This window comes from Anopheles ziemanni, chromosome 3 (genome assembly GCF_943734765.1).
Source record: "Anopheles ziemanni chromosome 3, idAnoZiCoDA_A2_x.2, whole genome shotgun sequence".
NCBI classification, from domain to species: Eukaryota; Metazoa; Arthropoda; class Insecta; order Diptera; family Culicidae; genus Anopheles; species Anopheles ziemanni.
Window position 1 is genome coordinate 46,317,737 of NC_080706.1, and position 20,453 is coordinate 46,338,189.

Genomic DNA, 20,453 nt, shown 5'->3' on the forward strand with positions numbered 1-20,453 from the left:
TTTAGTTTGTAACAAAAATTGTAACATTCATACCTCATATATTTTTGCATATTTGTTATATTCTTCGCTAACTTATCTAAAACGATTAGATGGTTTTGTTATACTTTTACTAATTTTATTAATCATATCAAAATTCTCATTGTGGTCGCCTTCGGATGCGATCCGAAAATAAACGGAAGTGTGAAAAATTCACATGAAAATTACTGGGCCAAACACGAGAAGCAACATATTTTGAGAAGATTGGAGGAAGAGAATAGATAAAGGTACGCTTACCTCATTCCACCCTATCTTCTCGCGGGCCCTTTCTGCCTTTTTTAACCCCACTGCTGCCAGTTTTCACTTTCAAGCAGGTTAAACCGCAAACTGTTTGAATTTATACCCGAATGTCATCGGTTGTAACATAATTTAGCTTTTCAATCCGAGTCCGAAAGCCGAACCGGGTGTGCGCGGCGGAGAAGACGCGATCAAAGAATGCCAACATCGGGAGGTTGGCCATAGAGGCCTTCCAATGGAAAACAGCAAAGAAACGTAAACGAACAAACGAAACTCAGCGCCAAGATCGATACTGTGACAATTGGAACGGTATTCAGCGTTCATTCAATCGCCGATGATATTTTGCCTGTCAACTGAACCGTCGTCCGGCCCAACCTTCCAGCCTGCCCGATAATCGGTCGCGGTTGCAAAGGGACGATCGGGAGATCGTTCTGTTCGATCTGCGCCAGCCACGAGATTTACCACGCGAATTCGCGCACTGCTTGAACCCTTTCTCGGCGTTGTGGTGAGCGTTGCTTTTCTCTTTTCTCCTAACGACGGTTGAGGTAACGGTAGCGTGTTATTTCATTGGTTATTCGTTTGAATTCAATCGGTTCGATTTCTTTTCCAATGACAAGCCTTCGCAAGACGGGGGACAAATGTTTAAAAATAAATTTTCTTCCAAACAAAAACCAAAGTAAATAAATCTTATCATATGGAAACCGGGACGCTTGGGTGCTCTTGGCTACTTCTTCTTTTTCTCCCTGTCGCATTGCTATCTTTCGTCTTTCAACAAACCGGGATTGTTCCAGCAAAAGGTAAAAAGGAAAATATCGACCTAAGGTAGACCGAATCGCTTTGGCAAAATAAACTCCTGGAGGAAATTCCTGCCGAACTTGCCCTTTTCAATGAATCGGCAGGATGAAGGCGAGTGGAAAAGTGCAGGGTGAACTGCTGCGGAGCGGGTCATGGGAAGGTTGTATGTAAAAATAAAGAGCAAATATGTTTATGCACCGAGACCCCTCTACCAGGCTGCTGCTGTGACCGCCGGCATCACATCCATTGAACATTTGGATATTTTATTTTGTACTTCCCAATGGTTATGCTGCTTTCATTATGCTTGCATAATTTTCTACATGCATATCCTAATTTTGCGTTTTGGTTTAATTCAATTAAGTTTTGGTGATAAATAGATCATTAAAATTTTAAATAAGATAAACAAATTAAGATATATAATTAAGATAAATAGTTAAGATAAAAACATTAAATAAAACACTTTTGTAAGTGCGATTTCTTATTTTTAAGTTTAAATCCCATTTTATAATATGGAAAAATAACTTAATTTTTCTAATAAACTCTTAATTTGAATCCAGCAAGTCTACTGTTATAATAACGCATTTGCTGCCATGCATAATGGAATTAAAATTAAAATACCGAAGGAAATCAGCTCCGAGAATAATTCCAAAACGAATACTTCCTGAACGAACTCGTAAATAACGTACCCAAACGGAAAGGAAAAGTTAATGACCCCATGCTGAAGCATGCACCCGGAATTCCGATAAGCAGCTACAACCGATCAAACAGAAAAAAAGGAAGAGAAACGCAAAGCACGCCAATTCCAGATGTCGCGCGAAGGTTTTCAATTTCGAAAGGATTCGTGCGAAACGAAAGGCAAACGAAGAGTTTTTTTTTAAAACAAACCAAGAGCTAACCGAAACAGCAAATCTACACAAACACGCACATTGAAAATGTATCACCGAGGAGTACAGAAGGTTTACGGTAAATTCGTGTGAAATAAAAATGATAAAACAACACATGGAACGAAGGTGAGGACGATATGAACCACACAGAGATTCCAATCGTTCATGGTGAAAAATGCGACAAATATGTTACGTAAAAAAAAAAAAAATGGGTGTACAAAATTCGACACCCTCCCCCGAAAATGGACATCCTTCGGAAACGTGTTGAAGGAAACCGAAATCCAAATGGGCAGGATTGTTTCGATCTGCTTCCCGATCACCCTAGAGGTATCCAGATCACTGATAGTGATGGAACATTCAGTCGTTCGTGCACGAAACCTACTTCTGATCGGGACCCGAGAATAATGTCTCACTGTCAAGGATATTGGATATTTTTACTTGTTTGCCAACTATTGTTTGTTTGAGCTATGGAATTTCCCAGCCGAATTCAAGTTTGTTGTTAGAACATATGCAACTAAATGTTAGGGATAAGATGCCACCAATTGATTATCGAATACTATCTCGGTCGGTGGTTCAAAGCCCGCCTCAACGATAGTAAAAACGGTGGTAAACAAAGTAGAGAGAGTTTAAGGAAGAAAAACATGTGGAGGAGCCGTTCGGACCGAAATCAATTTCTTCGACAATGTTTGCGCGCGCTAATGGGAGCCCGTTTGCGGGTGACGGCACGGACCGGCGGACGGTAATGATCGGTTCGGTGTTCGACAACTGCTTCATCATTTCGCAGGAGGCGAAAGGCAAATATATGGGTAAATTAATTTCCTCCAGCCACGACCCCTATCCCTTCGCCCATTTGGGGATGGTTTGTCCACCGTGCACTTTTGGTTGAAAGCCTTGCGCAAATGTGAGGAAACTGTTCGTTTTGCGCCCTCGAGGGATATGTGCGGCTTTCGCTGGCCACACGAGCCACGGCCTTTCCGTGGCCGGATCCCGCAGCCCCGGCGGACCGGCAGCCGGTAGATTACCGTGTTTTGAGACAGTTTTGGTTATGAAATGAAAATGCAATCAACGTGCAAGCCCGCGTTCGGCTCGAGGTGCCCTCGGATGTTGACTTTTTCCGCATCGGTGCCGAACGAAAAACATGGGACCTCAACAGAACACTTCACCGATGGAGGCTGAGAAAGGCCCACACGGGAGGAATAAATCATTAATCCGCTTGTCCCTCCTCGGCGGAGGCTTCCACCGCGTGCCCATATCGATTATCGTGGTCTGGCTCTGGAGCCTTTGCTCCAGTTCTTGATGGGAGACATTTTTTTTCGCACAAAGACAGTAGGCGAGATCGCGAACGCGATCGTTGCCCGTGGGCAGAATGGCGGGGGCTGTGTGTGTGTGTGTATATGTATGTATGGATGGTTTTTTGCCGCGGCCTCGGTGCAATTATGAGCATACCCAGTCACTTGAACACGCGGGTTTTGGATACTAAATTGGATATTACACATAGAAAAATTGGATATCCAATTAAGCCCCTAAATAATCGCCAAATTCAAGATTTTTGGGTGTCGCGGTCGAAGCGCGCCGCGTTATACACACACATGAGCACTTGCCATCACCCGATTTTTGCGGTGTTGCGGTGTGTTTAGGGTGATGCCGGATTGATGACGTCACAAACGCGTTGCATAAAAAAAAAAATCGGTGTCGTATTTGTTTTGCCCGTGTTCTTTCTCTCTTCTATTATTTCTCCTGCTTTGTTCTTTAGCTCCGTGCTCCGTGCTGACTCAGAGAGTGTAGACAGCTGTCTGCTTCTCGTTTGCTCTTACACGCGCGGGTATATCGTGGCTGTGGGCCTGTGGCGGTGGCGTGAAAGGAAGCGTCATATCATATTATTCTAATTGAAGAGCTAACTTTTTACGGTGCAATTGTTCCTGAAAGAAGGCAAGTAAGAATTGATTATCGTTATTTGATGGTTTATATTTACCCATGGAACGAAGTGTTTTCCAGTTGTGCTATCGGCTGCTCTTCTGCACGACCAGTTGGTGATTCAATATAAATAACGAAATGTTTGAATGTAAGCATAATTCAGTTAACACCTTAAAGTGCTACGCAATCTACTATCTAATAATTTTTCGAATCTAGTGCCATTACATCGATTCGTGCTTTCTTTTCCGCTTTGTGTAAAAAGTTCTCCACATTTAAATTGACAATAATTTTACTAGAGGTCGTTCTCAAATCCACCAACCAATTCGGATTTGTCACAGGTCGTTGACTTGTATCAGCTGATACCAGTGCAACCTGGTGCATCCTCAATAACTTGTCTATATACCAGATAGTAGAGTGAGAACGACTGCTCCTGATTCTCTCATCCTTATCAGGAGTTTCCCTCTAGCGGCAATTTGTTCGACTCATCATCGAACTGTCATCGAACCGTTCGTGATCGATCAAGCAGCATCCAAGATCGATTAAATTACATTATTTTCATTATTATTTGTTTATTCAAACCTTGCTCTTCATTTCCATCATCATCACCATTAAACTATCCTGAAGCAATGGATCCAAAAGCAATGGAGTTATTTGTGTTTCTTTTTTATATTTGTTTGTTTTACAGCTGTGTAAATTAATAAGCAGAATGTTATTGTTAAGGAGAAACACAATTCATTTGCTTTACCTACCCACACCTTGTGCTCTACACAAAATCCAATTAGAATGGACAACAATACAACAATGCAAACGCGGCCTTAGGCCGCGTCCACACGGCATCGTAGCGTAGCGATTTTGACACTCCGTCGTAGTGTCAACTATTTTTTATGGCCGTGGCTAAGGCCTCTCGGCCAACATTTACACTACGGCGGAGTGTCAAAATCCCTACGCTACTATGCCGTGTGGACGCGGGGTAATAAATCTTGTCAAATCTATGTCTGAAAAATTTGAAGAGAAGTTCACTAAACTAGAAAATCAGAATAAAGAACTTCGACTTCAAAATGAGAGGCTCGAAGCCAAACTGGATTTAGTTCTGCGCAACACTGCGCCTACGAATGTCACTTTGAACACGATGGTGGCAGTCAGTCGGCCTAGAGAAGGCCTCATCCGTAAGTAGACGGATTTTGAATTTTCTCCTATATCTAGCACAGAAGAACTTTTGAAGCTTGAAGATGACCTAACAAACGTTCAATACAAAAGAAAACTGTTGGCTTGGTTGCAAAGTCAAGTCACGCGCGCAGAACCTTCCAATTGTATGCACGATTCTATTGATATTATTTTTGCTAAGCCATTTTTTGCAAGTATTAATTGGTTGGGGGTCCGCGACAGCCGTGCGGTAGCGCCGGTTAGAAAATCGGTCCATGAGCGCCGGGGCTCACCACCTCGACGGCGTGGCTTCGAATCCCAACCGAGACCGGACCCTCCCCCTGTACGAGAGGACTGACTATCCACGTACAACAGGGAAACAAGTCTCGTAAGCCCTTGAAGGGCAGGCATGACCAAGAGGTCGTTACGCCAAGAAGAAGAAGAAGAATTGATCGGGTATCAGTAGGAAACCTAGGCAAGCAACGACAGGTTTGATTAATTTTAAAGAGGTGGTGAGTCTTTTTAAGGAAGTAGGCAGTAACGAGCATTAAAATAGTAGCTGACAAACATGTTGCTAACTTTTTGATGAAGAAACTTCAACATGCTGCAGCCAGAGTGCATATAAAATATAACAAGAGCACATCCTGTCATACTAATAGAACTCGTTTCTAAATAATCCGTTAATTTCGGATCTTCGGAATGAATGGATCCTTCTCCTTGATGCTCTTGTGGTTCAGATGGCATATCGGTACTATCCTAAGGATTAACGGCATGTAATTGTTGTGACACTGGAAAATAAAGCTTTAACACTAATTCAATATTACTAAATCATTATTTTCACTCACTCAATCCACTTGACACTGCTTCTTCATCGACTGGTAAATCCATCTTCAGGTACTTTGCGACCCTACGACTGAAATTGCCAGTTTTTTTCATTTTATCAAGATCGGACATTTTGGTCCAATGCAAATTATAATTTTGCACTTTATAAACACTGGAAAACTTTGTTCACTTGTAATCAACGCAAATATGGTTTTAAATCTACCGCAAGTGATAACTAAAATCGTATTTAACAAATGCAATGTGACGTCACTTCATAGTTTTGGCGCGAAGCCAAATGATGAGCAAAAGAGAAAATAAGCGCAAAAAAGACAGAAAGCGATTTAAAACGACAGCCGCAGGGCAACGACCGCGGGGCATGAAGAATGGAGGAAACGAACCATGCAAGTTCGTGGGACCCAAAGGGGAGATGCGTGATGCGGGGAGTAAATTCATGCATGGCTCACGCATACACTCGCAGCTCGGTGCCGCGGCAGAAAGTGGTTGCATACCCTTGTGCGAGAGGAAGCAAGAGAGAAAGTGCAGATTTAGAGTGAGAGGTCCGAACAGTATCCGATTTTTGCGATTGGGTATATGCTCGGTTATGTGAGCACCGTCTGCCGGATGGGCTTTTGGCCTTTTGTTTCTTTATTTGTCTACCGTTGTGCGGCCCCGGATGTGTCGCAGGGAGGGTCTTGTGGGCCGTTGTTACGATGCGCGTCTGTTGGCCTAATTGTGAGATCGTTGCCTCCTTTTCGGACGGAAGAAGAGAGCCGGGGTGCTTCTTGAAACGTCCTTCGCAACGAACCGTGCCAGGGCATTCACTTCAAGTTCACTGGATGCATGTGGGAAGTGAAAGTGAAATTCTTGTCAAGCAAGTTTTTTTGCAGACGTTCTTCATTCTCTCAGTCTCTCTGGTTCTCTCGCAGCTGAATCTCTGAAATGTTCGATAAAAGTTTACAAATAGTATTTTAGAACCTTTAATCTTATATACAAAAACTTAAAACATTCGATACAGAAAAACAATATAAATTAAATAATGTAAATAAAAATTCAAGAAGATTCATATCAAGGGTATTCATAAAATTCAGAGCATTGGTAAGAAAGGGTTGGATTTGAATGACATATTGACATTGTTGTAGATTATCTTTAAAAAGTGAAAACAAATTTGTTATTTTTTTAACATTATTATTATGACTTTTAAAAACACCTCCACAGGCTATATTCAATCAAAAATCATCGAATAACTTAAATGTAATATGTAAACAATAATTATACAACTAAAAAGTGTTTATGAGAATAATAAGAAATTTGTATAGTGAATTTTTTACAGCAAAACGCAAAGCAAACATTTTCCAACGGCTTCGTTTGTCATTTTCAATTGTCTTTAACAATTTTGATGACCTTCAGATGTCACATGCAATTTTTTCAAGTTCAAGAGCATGCGCAATGCATTCTTGATGTCGCGATGTAAACAACCCAACTTGCCCACACAGTAAAAACTAAGCATCTAATATTAAAGAACAGACCACAGGTCTGTGTTGTTGTAGCCTGCGTTTTAAACATAAACCTTTCTGGTGCCATTAATTAAAACCGTTTAATTTATCCGACTCTTTCTGCGCGGTTCCGCGTAACGTTACTCGAACAGTTCAGTTTGACCGTAAGGGCAACGAATATTTCCCTAGATATCACTTTACCATTCCATTTAGTGAGAATCGTAAATTATTTCCACAGTTCAAAACCAGTTTCAACGAATGGAAACATTCCTCACTCGTACGTCTCCAATTTGAAGGACAGACGACCATTAAATGGTTCTAACGCAAGCATTCGGGTCGTGAGCTGCATTTATTTGGCCGACCGTGCTGCCATCGGACCCGGCAACCTGTCCGGCGTATCTTATCGCCATAGGTTGGTGGTTCGTTGACAGCTTCTTAAAAAAAATACACAGCACGCCAGCACAATCTACCGGCCGGCTCTTGAAGGAACGGTGTGTTTGTGTCCATATGGGCCCATCCCATCACACGCTATTCCCATCAACATCATCATCATCACAGTCATTATCATTATTTCGTTGTTAGTCTTTGTGCTACAGGCATCAGTCTTTGGGACGCACATTTGGCAAATCAACAAGCGACGTTCGCTTCGTTTCGGAACATTAGACCGGCGTTTCAGTCTTGTGGTGAAGTTCTAGCGAGCAGCTTCATTTCGTTGGTAACCTCTCGTCTGCCGTCTGCCGGTCCAAAATGGCGAACCCGAATCAGGAAATCAAATACACCAAAGTAAGTATCGAACCGACGCCGTTTGGCTACCCTAGCGCCAGTGAAAGTGTATTTTTAGTGTGTTTTACGTTGGCCTTCGTGCTGTGATCTGTGATTGCGGGGGAGTTCTGTGTCTGATTTATTTCGTGAAGATCACTGACCTTCAGGATGGTCGCTGTGTGTTATGCTGTGGCGAAGGGTACATTCCAACATAACGCTATAAATAAGAACAACGAAATTGATTGCGAAGCAACAATCTTATGGCTTCTTCTTAGATTCCCAACTTTAAGTGGTTCTCCACCTTAAAGCCACTTGTTGGACGCATTAATTAAAAGAAAGATAAGACTGACTGACATACCTGTTTGAAGAGATTCACTTGGTGAAAAGAGCGACCGTCCCGATAAGGTATCTCTTAGCAAGAGCTCTAAAATGGAGCTCTTTTTATGGCTCGCATATAAAAATCGATGGCTTTATTCGGTATTATTTCTCGAAGCGGACGTAAACAGTATCTGCATATTTCAATTTTACACCGGGAATAAATGTTCGATCAAAATTTAACTACAGATTTCCGCCCGGCGCTCGATACGAACCTAATGACCCAATTTCCCAAAAGCCACTTGCTGACCTTAAACCCCTTTTCTCAAACACTCCGAACGTTTGTGTGCTCAAACGTGACTCCCGCTTGTTTAAGAAGCTAATCCATGCTTCCAAAATCAATCAAAACTGGCCGTCATCGAGTAACGGGCACTTTCCGGCGGAAAACCGGCCAACCGTGTTCGATGTCCGCGATTCTGATCCGTGCCACATCTTCGACGCCCAGTTTCGATACCTCCGATCATTATCGGCTAATTGCTCGGGACTGGCCACTATGATCGCTTATCCTTGAACCAAAACGGGTTGGCTTTTTCGACGGCAAACTCTGACGTCCGGACGGTTTCGTGTTGTCTCGCTCGCAAGAGACTGGTATTTATTTTTATTTTTTTTTTTTTTTCACTCGCCCGACGGATCAATTTCTATCGCACCGACGATCTGTTCCGCACGACGCGAAGGCAATAAAGGCATGCTTCACTTTTCGGTGGCCATTTGTGCCGGCCCGATTTTCGGTGGTTTTGAGCGCGAGTCCAAATGTCCGCATGCTCCAAAAGCAAACAACAAAAAAGGGAAGCCCCGGGAGAGTGTGTGACGTAAATGAACCGCTTTCCCTTTTCGCTCCAAGAAGTGGTCCGAGCTCGACACGAATGCCGGTGCAGTACGTAGTCGGTGTCGCTTGGGTTAACCCGAGAGCGATCTCTGATCTGTCATCGCAGACCTGGGACCCGATTAGATAGTGAATCTGTCACCGGAGCGATAAATGTTGTTGCCGCCCGGTCTCGGTGTGGACTTTCACAAGCCCAACCCCGGGCGTGTTATCGGTGAGTTGAGAACGTTTGATCGATCGAGGCGAAAAAGGGCGAATGAATTAATGATAATTTGGGCTTACGCCTCGGTTCCCGATCGAAGCGTACAAAAGCCTCTGCTTATCGCGACCGATAAGTGTGGCTACAAAATGGACGAAGGTACGGGCCCGATAATATCGCACCATTTGCCCGGCTTAATTGAGCGTTATGTTGTGTTAAGTGGCGTGAAAATCAACTACCTGACAACAGCCGGACAGGCGTCGGACAGGCTTATCTGATGGCTTCATTTATGGTTTACCGTTGGTAAACCGTGTGTGTGTGTGTATGTGTATGAGTATGTGAGCTCAGTTGTGTGTCATTAAATGGCCATAACTACCATCCCCCCTCGTGTGTATCGAATCCATTGCCAAAAGCATCCCCAGCGTCTTCAGTGTCCCAAGTCGTCACCTCGCAAAACCCGTGATCTTTTCGCGAGGTGCAATCGCGATTTGTTGCCCGCCTTATTGCTTACGATCGGGGCGAAGAGTTCATCCACCGTGAACTCTCCATTTGTTTCCAGCCGCTGCACAAATCGTCCCTTCCCGAACCCGCCCGGATGGCGAGTAGAGCACGTTTCTGGTTTGGTTATGATGTTATTTCCAGCTTTACAACGCTCGTGCGCCCTTTTCGACTGGAATAATTACTCTTTCGGTTTGGTTGCGCCGCGCTTTCCGGCCGCCAGGGAGTTACGTAAGCCCGGCCCAGCGAGTTCTTAAATACATCTTTTGTTCAAAGCAACTTGCCAACTCTTTGGCATATTGTTTTCCCTGTTGTTTTTCGTTTTTTCGCCAGGCCTTTTTGTTCCTATGATGAAACAAAGTTTTCTGAAAAGGGCACGAGACAATAAATAAAGCTGGGAGCTTGGCTAACGAGTACGTCGATATCTGAATCCGTACGAGAGACCTGACGAAAGGGAATGTCCTTAAATTGAATCAATTTATCACCTCACAGTGGAGCAATGATCGAACTTTAAATGTAAAATTGAAAGTATCGATTTGGATGAACTTAAAAATAAAAACCACGATGACACGAAAATGAGTGAATGAAATGTCGTTCAAATGAAATAATCTGTTTCAACTGTTAAATTTGGAGAAAATGTTAAAATTTTAATTATTTCTTCCCTCAAATAAATACAGTGTCCATATTGGATGTCCGTATTAAATGATGGTGATATGAGGATGAGACTTTAATAAGTTAGTGTGGTGTTTTTGGTTTTCAATAGCGATTTACATGGGGGGACATTTTTTTTATTTTTAACCTTCTGCAAATTGTAATTTTTCTAGTCATTTTGCTTTTCTCATGTTATCGTTCAATTGATTAACTTTAAATCGATGGAAAAGAAGTTTTAAGCTCACATTCTCACAAGCCGTGTCTGATTGGGATTATCAATAAATCATTTTCTTTGCATCTTAACCTCGTATTACTTCAAAAAAACAAGCCTTGGCTCGACTGGTAAAAGGATACTCTGAGCTCCCAAAACATACCCGATGACAGCATTGGCCTAGTAACATCATCGACAGTGAGGCATAATTTAACTTTTCAACACCGATACCGGAGGAAGAACATGGCCGGAGAAATGCTGAAAAAATGTCAACCAAATCTACGTCTCACATGTAAACGCGCCCATGTACGCACAACCCAAACGGGATGCATAAACAATTTAAAATTTAATGTCCCTCGCCCGGGTCCAGGGTGGAGCGGTCGGAGCGAACGATGGTTCAGCTTCACCGGCCAGAAGCACCGGGAAACGTGGATTGCGTGTTTGCGCGACGCACCGAAGTCACGCATCGCAAATCAGCGCGCGGCGCACATGGTCATAAGTTTAACTTTGGCATGCATCGCTATCGCGTTATATCGTATCGCATTACTTAAGTCGTTTATCTTTTCTGCTTTCTTTACCCCACCCTCCGACCCACCATGTTACCTTCTCCGGCTCGACTAAGATTCCCGCTTCCACCTTGCATCGCTTCTTACATCTGACCCTAAATGGATAGCTCACCCAAGGCAGACGGTTCGGCTCGGTGATGTGATTTGTCTTCCGTTCGGCCTTCCGTTTGCCACCAACTGATAGAGAAAAAAAACCTCAAAAACCATGCATAAGACACTAAAATTTACGCATTCTTGTACCCTTCCGCGCGGCGTAAATGGCCATCGAAAACGGAACGGAGTGGTGATACATCGAACAAACCGGGCGCGTTCGAAATGCGCGTGTGGCCCTACGGTAACGGATTTTGGCTTCTGTGCAGACCCAGAGGTATCTCTTCGGAAGCGCACGCGTGCAAGCCACGGTCCCGACTGGACGGCACATCCCTGTGATCCTTGTGACATGGAGCATCTGCGGGCCCGCCCGGCGAGCGTAAGAAGTTGCGGCTAAAAATTAATTATTATTATCTCGTGACCGTTGGTCATCCCGTTTGGTTGGCCGGTGCGAGAGGATGGCCTCACATAAATTGTGCTGGGTAGCGAAAAGTGATTTCAGGCGGGCCACCTTTTGCCGCCCGCAACGCAAATCCGGCCGATAGGAAGCCGACGAGCGTGGAAAATTGAAAAATTATGGGTCTGTGCTAATTTCTTTCCCTCAACTTTTGGCACGTCCTTTGGTTGGTCAGGATGTTTACTCGTAGTAATGTGTGTTGAAATTCCATTACAGGAATGTCTGGTAATAATTTTATTTCTGACGTTTTAATCGTTCGTGGTGTGATTTATTTTAGTTTGTTGCATGATTATGCATATTTATTTTAATAACAAAATTAATTGATAACCATATTTTACGTCCACGTCTCTTGATAATAAAATAAACTATTATAGAATTGCTAAATCATAACTGTGGAAGCACAGTACATAATACACACGCGTAGATCAGTGGTTTTAACAATGGGTTTTGTTGTCCGTTAGCAACTTCTTTTGAGCAATTTCGTGGTCCTTCGATCGATAATTTTGTTTTGATTTAGGTATTATTTTTTACATTTTCCGTCTCATAATTTTTGCGGTACTTATTACAAAATACAATCAGCATATTAAGCAGGCTAAACAGGCTAAACAATTTCAATTGGTTGATACAAAAAATTGAAATAGTGACCTACCAAGATTCGGTTTTTCCTATTTCTTAGTTTCGGTGTTCGTTTTTTTCTATTGCAAAAACAAGAAAATTGAAATTTTTTGTTACAAAACATAACTTGAGAATGAGATTTGGTTGGGAAGAAAAAAGACATTTATAGCTTCACGAAAACGGGAATTGGAAACGCATTTTTGTAATGCAAACAATATATTGAAGAGTGAACCGGAAACACGAGTTCATTCGACACTATTAAAGCTGAATATATGTACATTCCTCAGTGTATGACATCACGAAACAGCATACTTGTCGCACCTCCGGCATTCCAGCCCCGCCGAAATACCAGCCCCCGTGTAACCGCAGGTTCCTAGGTTCGGCTGCACACTGACCCATTTTTCCCACCGTATCCCATATTCATCACGCAGCACGAAACCATCGACCTCATCCACCGTTACATCACCCACCTCCTGCACGCTGCGCCCTCCGATACGCGAGTGACAGAGAATGCTACGGCAAAGGGTGTGAGGGCAAAGGTCACCCCGCCAAATGGGGAGCTGCATCCCGAAAGTGAACTGGAAAAAGCGTCCAGGGGTGGGAAGGGAAAGCGACAACGGCGGGGTGGAAAAAAATTGCACACTGTGCCAAAGCAATTAACTAGAACATGCATCGGCGCGACCACGGTGTCGCCGCATTGTCCGACGCACACAAGCACACACACGCACCGTGCCAGAGTAAAGCTGCTTGACCCCAAAAAGGCCGAAACCATCCCATCGATGCCTGGGCCTGAGCCTGAGTCCTGGGGTTGGATGGGCGCCGGCGCGGGGTCTCCAAGGGGTCACCGTTAAAAATGTCGCCAGTGAAATTGTAAAATGGGCGAAGAAAACCACCGCCGGAGGGTGGTGGGTGGCAATCAGGAAGAAAGTATCGGCAAGAGAAGAGGACACCGTGTATCGACCCCCAGGTAAGCCGAGCCCGTGGCGCGATTGTTCTCGTTGTGGGACAGGATATAGCACGCATTCCCCACGGAACGCAACAGTGCGAGTCGAGCCTTACCTAACGAACCAAAGGCCACCCCGACGGGGCTCTGGAGACCGCTCAGCCTTAAAATAAACACGGAACGCACGGTCGATTGGTGACAATGGTAGCAGAAGCACATGGCGTGGCGAGTGTGGGAAGAGGTGAGGGAAACACGCTGTCGCCATAGCCATCGTTGCGCTACATGCGGTTTTCCGCTTCATAAATCTCCCGACTTAATAACTTAATTTCATAATTTTTATTATTATCGTCGACGCTCGCTGGCGAGGATGGCGAACCAGGACACGCCGGGACAGTAGGGGTTCATGCGGTGGACATGCCGAAAAATACACATACACACTAAAGGAGGCTTAACGATTCGGGTGGCACGATTGGGTTGATTATTTATGTTTGTCACACCTCCTCGGGATTTGGCCTCGGGAGGCGATTTTGGCTTTCGGCGCTACCAGGATGTCGACCGTCGAACATCGGCTTTTTTTCCTCGGGATGTGGGGACATAAATCATGCTGCTCGTATTGGGCGACGTGTGTAATCGCACCCTAAGAAGACTTTGGGCAGGAATGTGCAATTTATCCAAACTCACAACCATTTTTTCCGCTTTCTTTCCAAACCATCCTTGCAGCTTTTCATCAACAACCAGTTCGTGGATGCCAAGAGTGGCAAAAAGTTCGCCACCCTCAACCCGGCCACCGAGAAGCCCATCGTCGAGGTCGCCGAGGGCGATAAGGAGGATGTGGAGGTGGCTGTCCGTGCGGCCAAGGCGGCCTTCGCTCGCAGCGCCCCCTGGCGCCAGATGGACGCTTCGGGCCGCGGTCGACTCCTGAATCGGCTGGCCGATCTGATGCTGCGCGATATCGACACGCTCGCCAACCTGGAGTCGCTGGACAACGGCAAGACGTTCGGGGACTCGGTGTTCGATATCAACTGCGCGATCGACACGTTCCGCTACTATGCCGGTTGGGCGGACAAGATCCACGGCGCGACCGTACCCTCAGACGGGCCCGTCCTCAGCTACATCCGCAAGGAACCGGTCGGTGTGGTCGGACAGATTATTCCCTGGAACTACCCGATCCTGATGCTGACGTGGAAGTGGGCCCCAGCGCTAGCTGCCGGCTGCACACTGGTGCTGAAACCGGCTGAGCAGACGCCACTGAGTGCGCTGCATATGGCGGCGTTGTCGCAGGAGGCCGGCTTCCCGGATGGGGTGATCAATGTCGTGAACGGATTCGGCCCGACGGTCGGTGCCGCCATTGTTGCTCATCCGGAGATCCGCAAGGTGGCCTTCACCGGATCGGTCGAGACGGGACGCATCATCCTGAACGGTGCATCCACATCGAACCTGAAGAAGGTCTCGCTCGAGCTCGGCGGAAAGAGCCCATTGGTCATCTTCAACGATGCCGACCGTAAGTAGCGCTCTCGAGGTGTCAACGATCACTTGTATGTATTGTTCGAGACCGTTGAACTGTCCTTCATGACTCAGTCAAAAAAGCTCAGATATTTTAGAGCATGGGTCGGTGTACATTTCCCAAAAAGGGCTAGATTAATAAGAAACCGAAAGCGCCGGCCGGATACCATCAACGATGACTTAATGTTTTCAAAGTAGTATTATTTTGAATGGAGTATCAACTTCCTTAATAGTAACTTTACACAAAAAATGGCAAAAGATAAACTATTTGAAAATTTATCGTTAAACATTTTTAAACATTTTCATACTTATTTTTGTCAAATTTTGAGTTTTTCAACACATTGATTTTGGTTTGTTGTACTGTTAAGTAATTTATTTAATTGTACTTGAAATTAATCTTGTACTCAAATTATTTTAATGTATGTTGGTTCTACTGTCGTACTCTCAGTAATTAAAATAACTCAGTTTCGAGAAGTTTTCAATTTTGTGAGCTTTTACAATGGGATTCAAAATTTTATTTATTGAATGTAGCTATTTTGTATGCAAAGTAAACAAGTTATTCCCGCCGGATGTTGTATGAGACTCACGAGACTAGGAACAAAAAGTCACCTGGTATTGAACACCTTGTTCAACAATTTAATCTTCATTTTTGGGATGTAAACAAACAAGACATCATGAACACATACGATAAAAATTTGTTTGAAGCATTAAAATTTTCTTTTTAAATTCGAATTTGGCAACTCTAGAACATACTTAATATGTTTAAGGATCAATATTTTTGCCTTCTATTTGAGCTTCAATTATCTATTGACCAGTAGGTAATGTGACTATTTACTATATGAGATATGAAGTTGACCAGTGTGTCTTATCTTATTAGGAATTGATTCCAAATACCTTTCGTGGAGCTAGTCATTTTAAAGACGTGTTCTATGAAGCTATCAAATTTATCATTTTCCTCCTCTCCGATCGACAGTCGATGAAGCCGTCGAGATTGCACACAACGCCATCTTCGCCAACCACGGCCAGAACTGCTGCGCCGGAAGCCGCACGTTCGTCCAGGAGGGCATCTACGACGCGTTCGTCGCCAAGGCGGCCGAGATGGCGCGCAACCGGAAGGTGGGCGATGCGTTCCAGGACGGCATCCAGCAGGGTCCGCAGGTGGACGACGAGCAGTTCCGCAAGGTGCTCGGATACATTGAGTCGGGCAAGCAGGAGGGCGCTAAGCTGCAGGCGGGCGGTAAGCGTTCCGGCACCGTCGGCTACTTCGTCGAGCCGACCGTCTTCTCGGAGGTCACCGATGGCATGAAGATTGCGCGCGAGGAAATCTTTGGCCCGGTGCAGAGCATCCTGAAATTCGCCACCCTCGACGAGGTGATCGAGCGGGCCAACAGCACCGAGTACGGGCTGGCGGCCGGCGTCGTTACCAAGGACATCAACACGGCCATCACCTTCACGAACGCGGTCGAAGCTGGTTCCGTTTGGTAAGGAAAATGGAGCCCCTTTTTTCGCTTTTCCACTGTCACTTACCGTATGCTTTTTTTCCCAAATTTGCCTTCGTTCAGGGTCAACTGCTACGACTACGTCGTGCCGACGACTCCCTTCGGTGGCTACAAGCAGTCCGGAAGTGGCCGCGAGCTCGGTTACAGCGGCATCGAACTGTACCTGGAGACGAAGTCCGTCACGATCAAGCTGCCCGCCAAGGTGTGAAAAACTGCTCCAAAGGTGCGGCTCCGGCGTCGTGAGTGCAATAAAGAACCCGAAACGACTGGGCTGGCATATCCCTGTCGTTCGAACACAATCACATACTGTAGAAGTCTAAAAAACAACAAAATCAAGACGAAGAATATACGGTCCATCAATCTCTTAACACCCATTTCCCTTCTCTGCAGTCATCGAGAGCCGTAGAAAGTGTTGAAAGAAATCGAAACTTCATTTTCGAAAGTGAAAAGGATCACGAAATAGTTTTCGCACGCGAAGCTGCACGGCACTCGTTATCTTTTGTCTTAGAGAGTAGTGATGGCAAACAGTTGTTTAAATTGGGTAACGATGGCCAATATATTTCAACTCATTTTAAGTACTACCTTTTTCATTTTATTTCTAATATCAACATTTTAACCGTTTACAATAAATTTATGAAAGCTTTTCTTTGTGAATCTCCTTGACTGAAATAAGTTCTCCATCTCTGCCTTGGAGGTGGAATATAGGGTCGGATGCACATCCCCGGCGATCAATCGATCGACTCCGTGCAGATATCCGAAAGGGTGATCGTGACAGCCATCGTGACAGCGATTGCTCTCCGGAAGGGAAGTGTTTTTGCAATTAATTTAACTTTCGGGCAGTCGTCACTGACAAACTGCCATCGCTCTATCCTTTCCTCCGCCTTGTTTCCGTGGCCATCGAGAAGAGAAAGTAATTAATAAGAAAGTCCTATATGCGATATAGTTTCAAGGCCCGCGACCGACCGATTATCCGTGCGAACATGCGCGCTGCGTGTGCCTTTCGGATGGGTTTCGAATTTCACCCGGTTCGTCCGCGTGCCCGTATTCGTTTTGTTTTCCAATTTTTCCGATCCATCGATCCCGTTGCGGACGAGGAATTTGCGTTCCAAAAATCGATTATTCTTTCAACGGTTTCGCTTCCCACGTCAGGACGGGGTGACGCGTTGGATGGGGTGGCGAGTGTGGCGAATGAATGCGGCGCGTTCCGATCGGTAAATCCGATCATCTTCCTGCGAGCGCCGTTCCGAGGACTGTGTGCATATGCAGTTCTCATGGTATTCTTTTTTTTTCCTGTTCGCCCGACAAGACGATTAATTGAAGAACCAGCGGAGAGTGAAAAAGAGATGCCTCGGAAACACGAATTCCGAATGCAGAAACAACCGTTACCCGGGAAATGCACCGTAGCGGATGGGTGCATTATAAATCTGCCTGGCCCGAAGTGCGCCGACCCGGACGAAAGGAAGTCGAAATCGCGTTCGATAAGTCGCAGGATACGGCCGGGTGACGGTTTCGACAGCGCCCCCAAACGACGCCCTCAGAGAGCGGTGACAGACCGATGCCGGAAAGCCCGTTAGGAGCAGCATCTTTCAGCGGTCGTCTTGCGGCAAAGGGTTGCGCTTCGAGTGCATCGATTTGTCTTCTATCGATGCGGGCCCAGGGAATGGACCAGAATGAGAAGTTGATTTTTCTCGCCTCGGGAAACCCCGCGGATCGTATCGATGTTCCGCATGGCGGGCGAGTGATTGTTTTAGATTAAGAATATTGCACATCATTGAGAAACGGAGCCTGGTACGTTTGCAGAAAGATCACCTCGCTCGGTGATCGCGTTGTTCCGCACCGGGTTGGACAGGTATCAATAACAGTCCCGTTGACGGCCCATGGTGTGTGGCTGTACGAAACGAATTTTCTTGCCAGGCTCTCGAATCTGCCTCTCGAGAAGTTAATCGCCCTCATCGCGACAGAACACCTCCGTCGGTCAACGAGCGGAGTTTATTTTAATTTTGTTTATCCACAGGACACCGCGTGAAACATGAACATGAAGGAGAAAAAGAAGCAAACCCTACAACAACCGACATCGCGGTGATCCAGACGCTGCGTGACCTTTCTCTCGAGCACTCGCGAGAAAAAAGTAATTGTAAAAGCTTAAGTACCTCACGGCGGAAGACGAGGTGTGATGGCTAGACATGCATATGGTCCGGCGAGGTAAACGAAATCATCTCCTGGCTTATTCCGGGGCGCTTTCGTTTTTCACGCTGGTCTTTCACACGTCACGCTGGCGTTTCCGCGTGTCACTTTGTCGTTCTTCATTTGCCACTGAAGGGTGGCCAAGGGCCGGGGAGAGTTGTGGAAGTATTCGCCACTACGAGTAAGATCAATCTTCTTTTGTACTTAATCCTTCAACTAGAATGTTCAATTATTATTTAAAAAATTTTATTATTTACACTCAAGAAGAAGCATTTTGATTTTATTATTCAAAGTTATTATACAGGAAAACCATGTTTATTGATTAATGCATTTCACTTCACAAGCCTGCCGATGTTTATATAGGATCGAATAATTTATTGTAGAGAACTAAAATACAACATCATGACACAAAACTTTTAAACGGACGTATTTTTGTAGATCTTTAAAAACCGTTAAAGTTTATGCAGTACACCTAAGGGTTAATGCATCTCCATCTCACATGTGTCACTCCGAAGTGCACCAGAACGACGAAAACGATCGGCGCAATTTCTGACAGTAACCGATCGGTGCACCGTCCCCTCGCAGAAGGTGTCAAGTTATGACCGCCGTTGTTCTTAAAGCACACTTGTGCTGGCTGCATCGCATCAGGTTTACTGCCGGCAGGTGATCTTGCGGCTTACGGCCATCGTCAAAGTAAATAGCCCATTTAGCAAACATCCTGGATCGGTGTCTGCACCGATCGCCACCCAGCGCCGATGCTTCACAGGTGTGTAGGGGTAAGCTTGATTGAAAGTAAGCCGTGGACATCGTGGAAGCCTTCGATGCAAAGCAAACAGTGCAGACTGGTTTCCTTCCTTGTGTACCGTTGCCTTTCCACCTAGGATTTACAGGACCACAGGTATGAGCGAACCCGACTTCCGACGCGAATCGTCATCCTTTGAGCCGAGCGAAACGCACGTTGCAAGGCTAATCAAAACGCACGGAAATGCAGAAACATTTGCATCTTAATTGAATATCGCCAAATCTAATAACATAGTGTACAGATTGCTGGTGGAACTGTTGCACTAGTCATCAGATTGCTGGTGGAACTGTTGCACTAGTCATCAGTTTTATTTTTTTTTTTTTTACTTTCTATGAAACAGTACGGTAGATACAATCGCAACGAACGCGTCGATAATGACACTCCCGGACTGATGGCATTCCTGAGCCAAGGCGATCCTATTAAACCCCTCCCGTTGGAATCCAGTTTGAAGCCCGACCGTATCGATTGGACTTTACGTTATGCTATCACCCAGTTCGGTCTGCATGGATTATGCAATCGGTCTGGACCGTAATTTCTTGGATTGGTGCGTATTAGATAGGTTCCGTAGTAATGCCACCAGAAGTAAATAGCTTCAAATGAAATGACAAAACAAAAAATTGAAATGAACATTACTGGAAGCAGATAATTAAAATATTTGCTTATTGATAAAAGAAAGGAAGCACTATCGTTTGAAGCAGGTAATATTTTTTAGAAAAAGTATACTATTCATTATTTTATTGTAATATGTTTGCAGTGTTGTATAATACCAGCCTGAAATATTTAACTCATTTCGATAATAAACCATTTTCATTACAATTCTTTTATCGAGAGATTTCGTTAATTTTAAAAAATACGTTTATCAGTTCATTTAAAATTAATAAAATCTCGTTTGGTTCCAACTAGGTTTTAATTCCATTGTAATAATTCGTATGTTACATGAAAATATACAAA

The 20,453-nt window shown here is 44.7% G+C and overlaps 1 protein-coding gene across 1 annotated transcript; it reads left to right on the forward strand.

Annotated features, from left to right (window-relative positions):
• Positions 1-7,964: 7,964 nt before the first annotated feature.
• Positions 7,965-16,817, forward strand: LOC131288966 (aldehyde dehydrogenase 1A1-like). Its single transcript, XM_058318151.1, has 4 exons — positions 7,965-8,107; positions 14,235-15,015; positions 15,991-16,498; positions 16,580-16,817. The coding sequence occupies exons 1-4, from the start codon at positions 8,072-8,074 to the stop codon at positions 16,722-16,724; spliced, it is 1,470 nt and encodes a 489-aa protein (XP_058174134.1). The 5' UTR covers positions 7,965-8,071; the 3' UTR covers positions 16,725-16,817.
• The last annotated feature ends 3,636 nt before the right edge of the window (positions 16,818-20,453 follow it).

Bases quoted from the DNA above. Each gene is read 5' to 3' on its own strand.
- LOC131288966 (XM_058318151.1), top strand. From the start codon at position 8,072: ATGGCGAACCCGAATCAGGAAATCAAATACACCAAA. The intron at 8,108-14,234 runs GTAAGTATCGAA...CCATCCTTGCAG, and splicing joins AGGAAATCAAATACACCAAA to CTTTTCATCAACAACCAGTT. The intron at 15,016-15,990 runs GTAAGTAGCGCT...TCCGATCGACAG, and splicing joins CATCTTCAACGATGCCGACC to TCGATGAAGCCGTCGAGATT.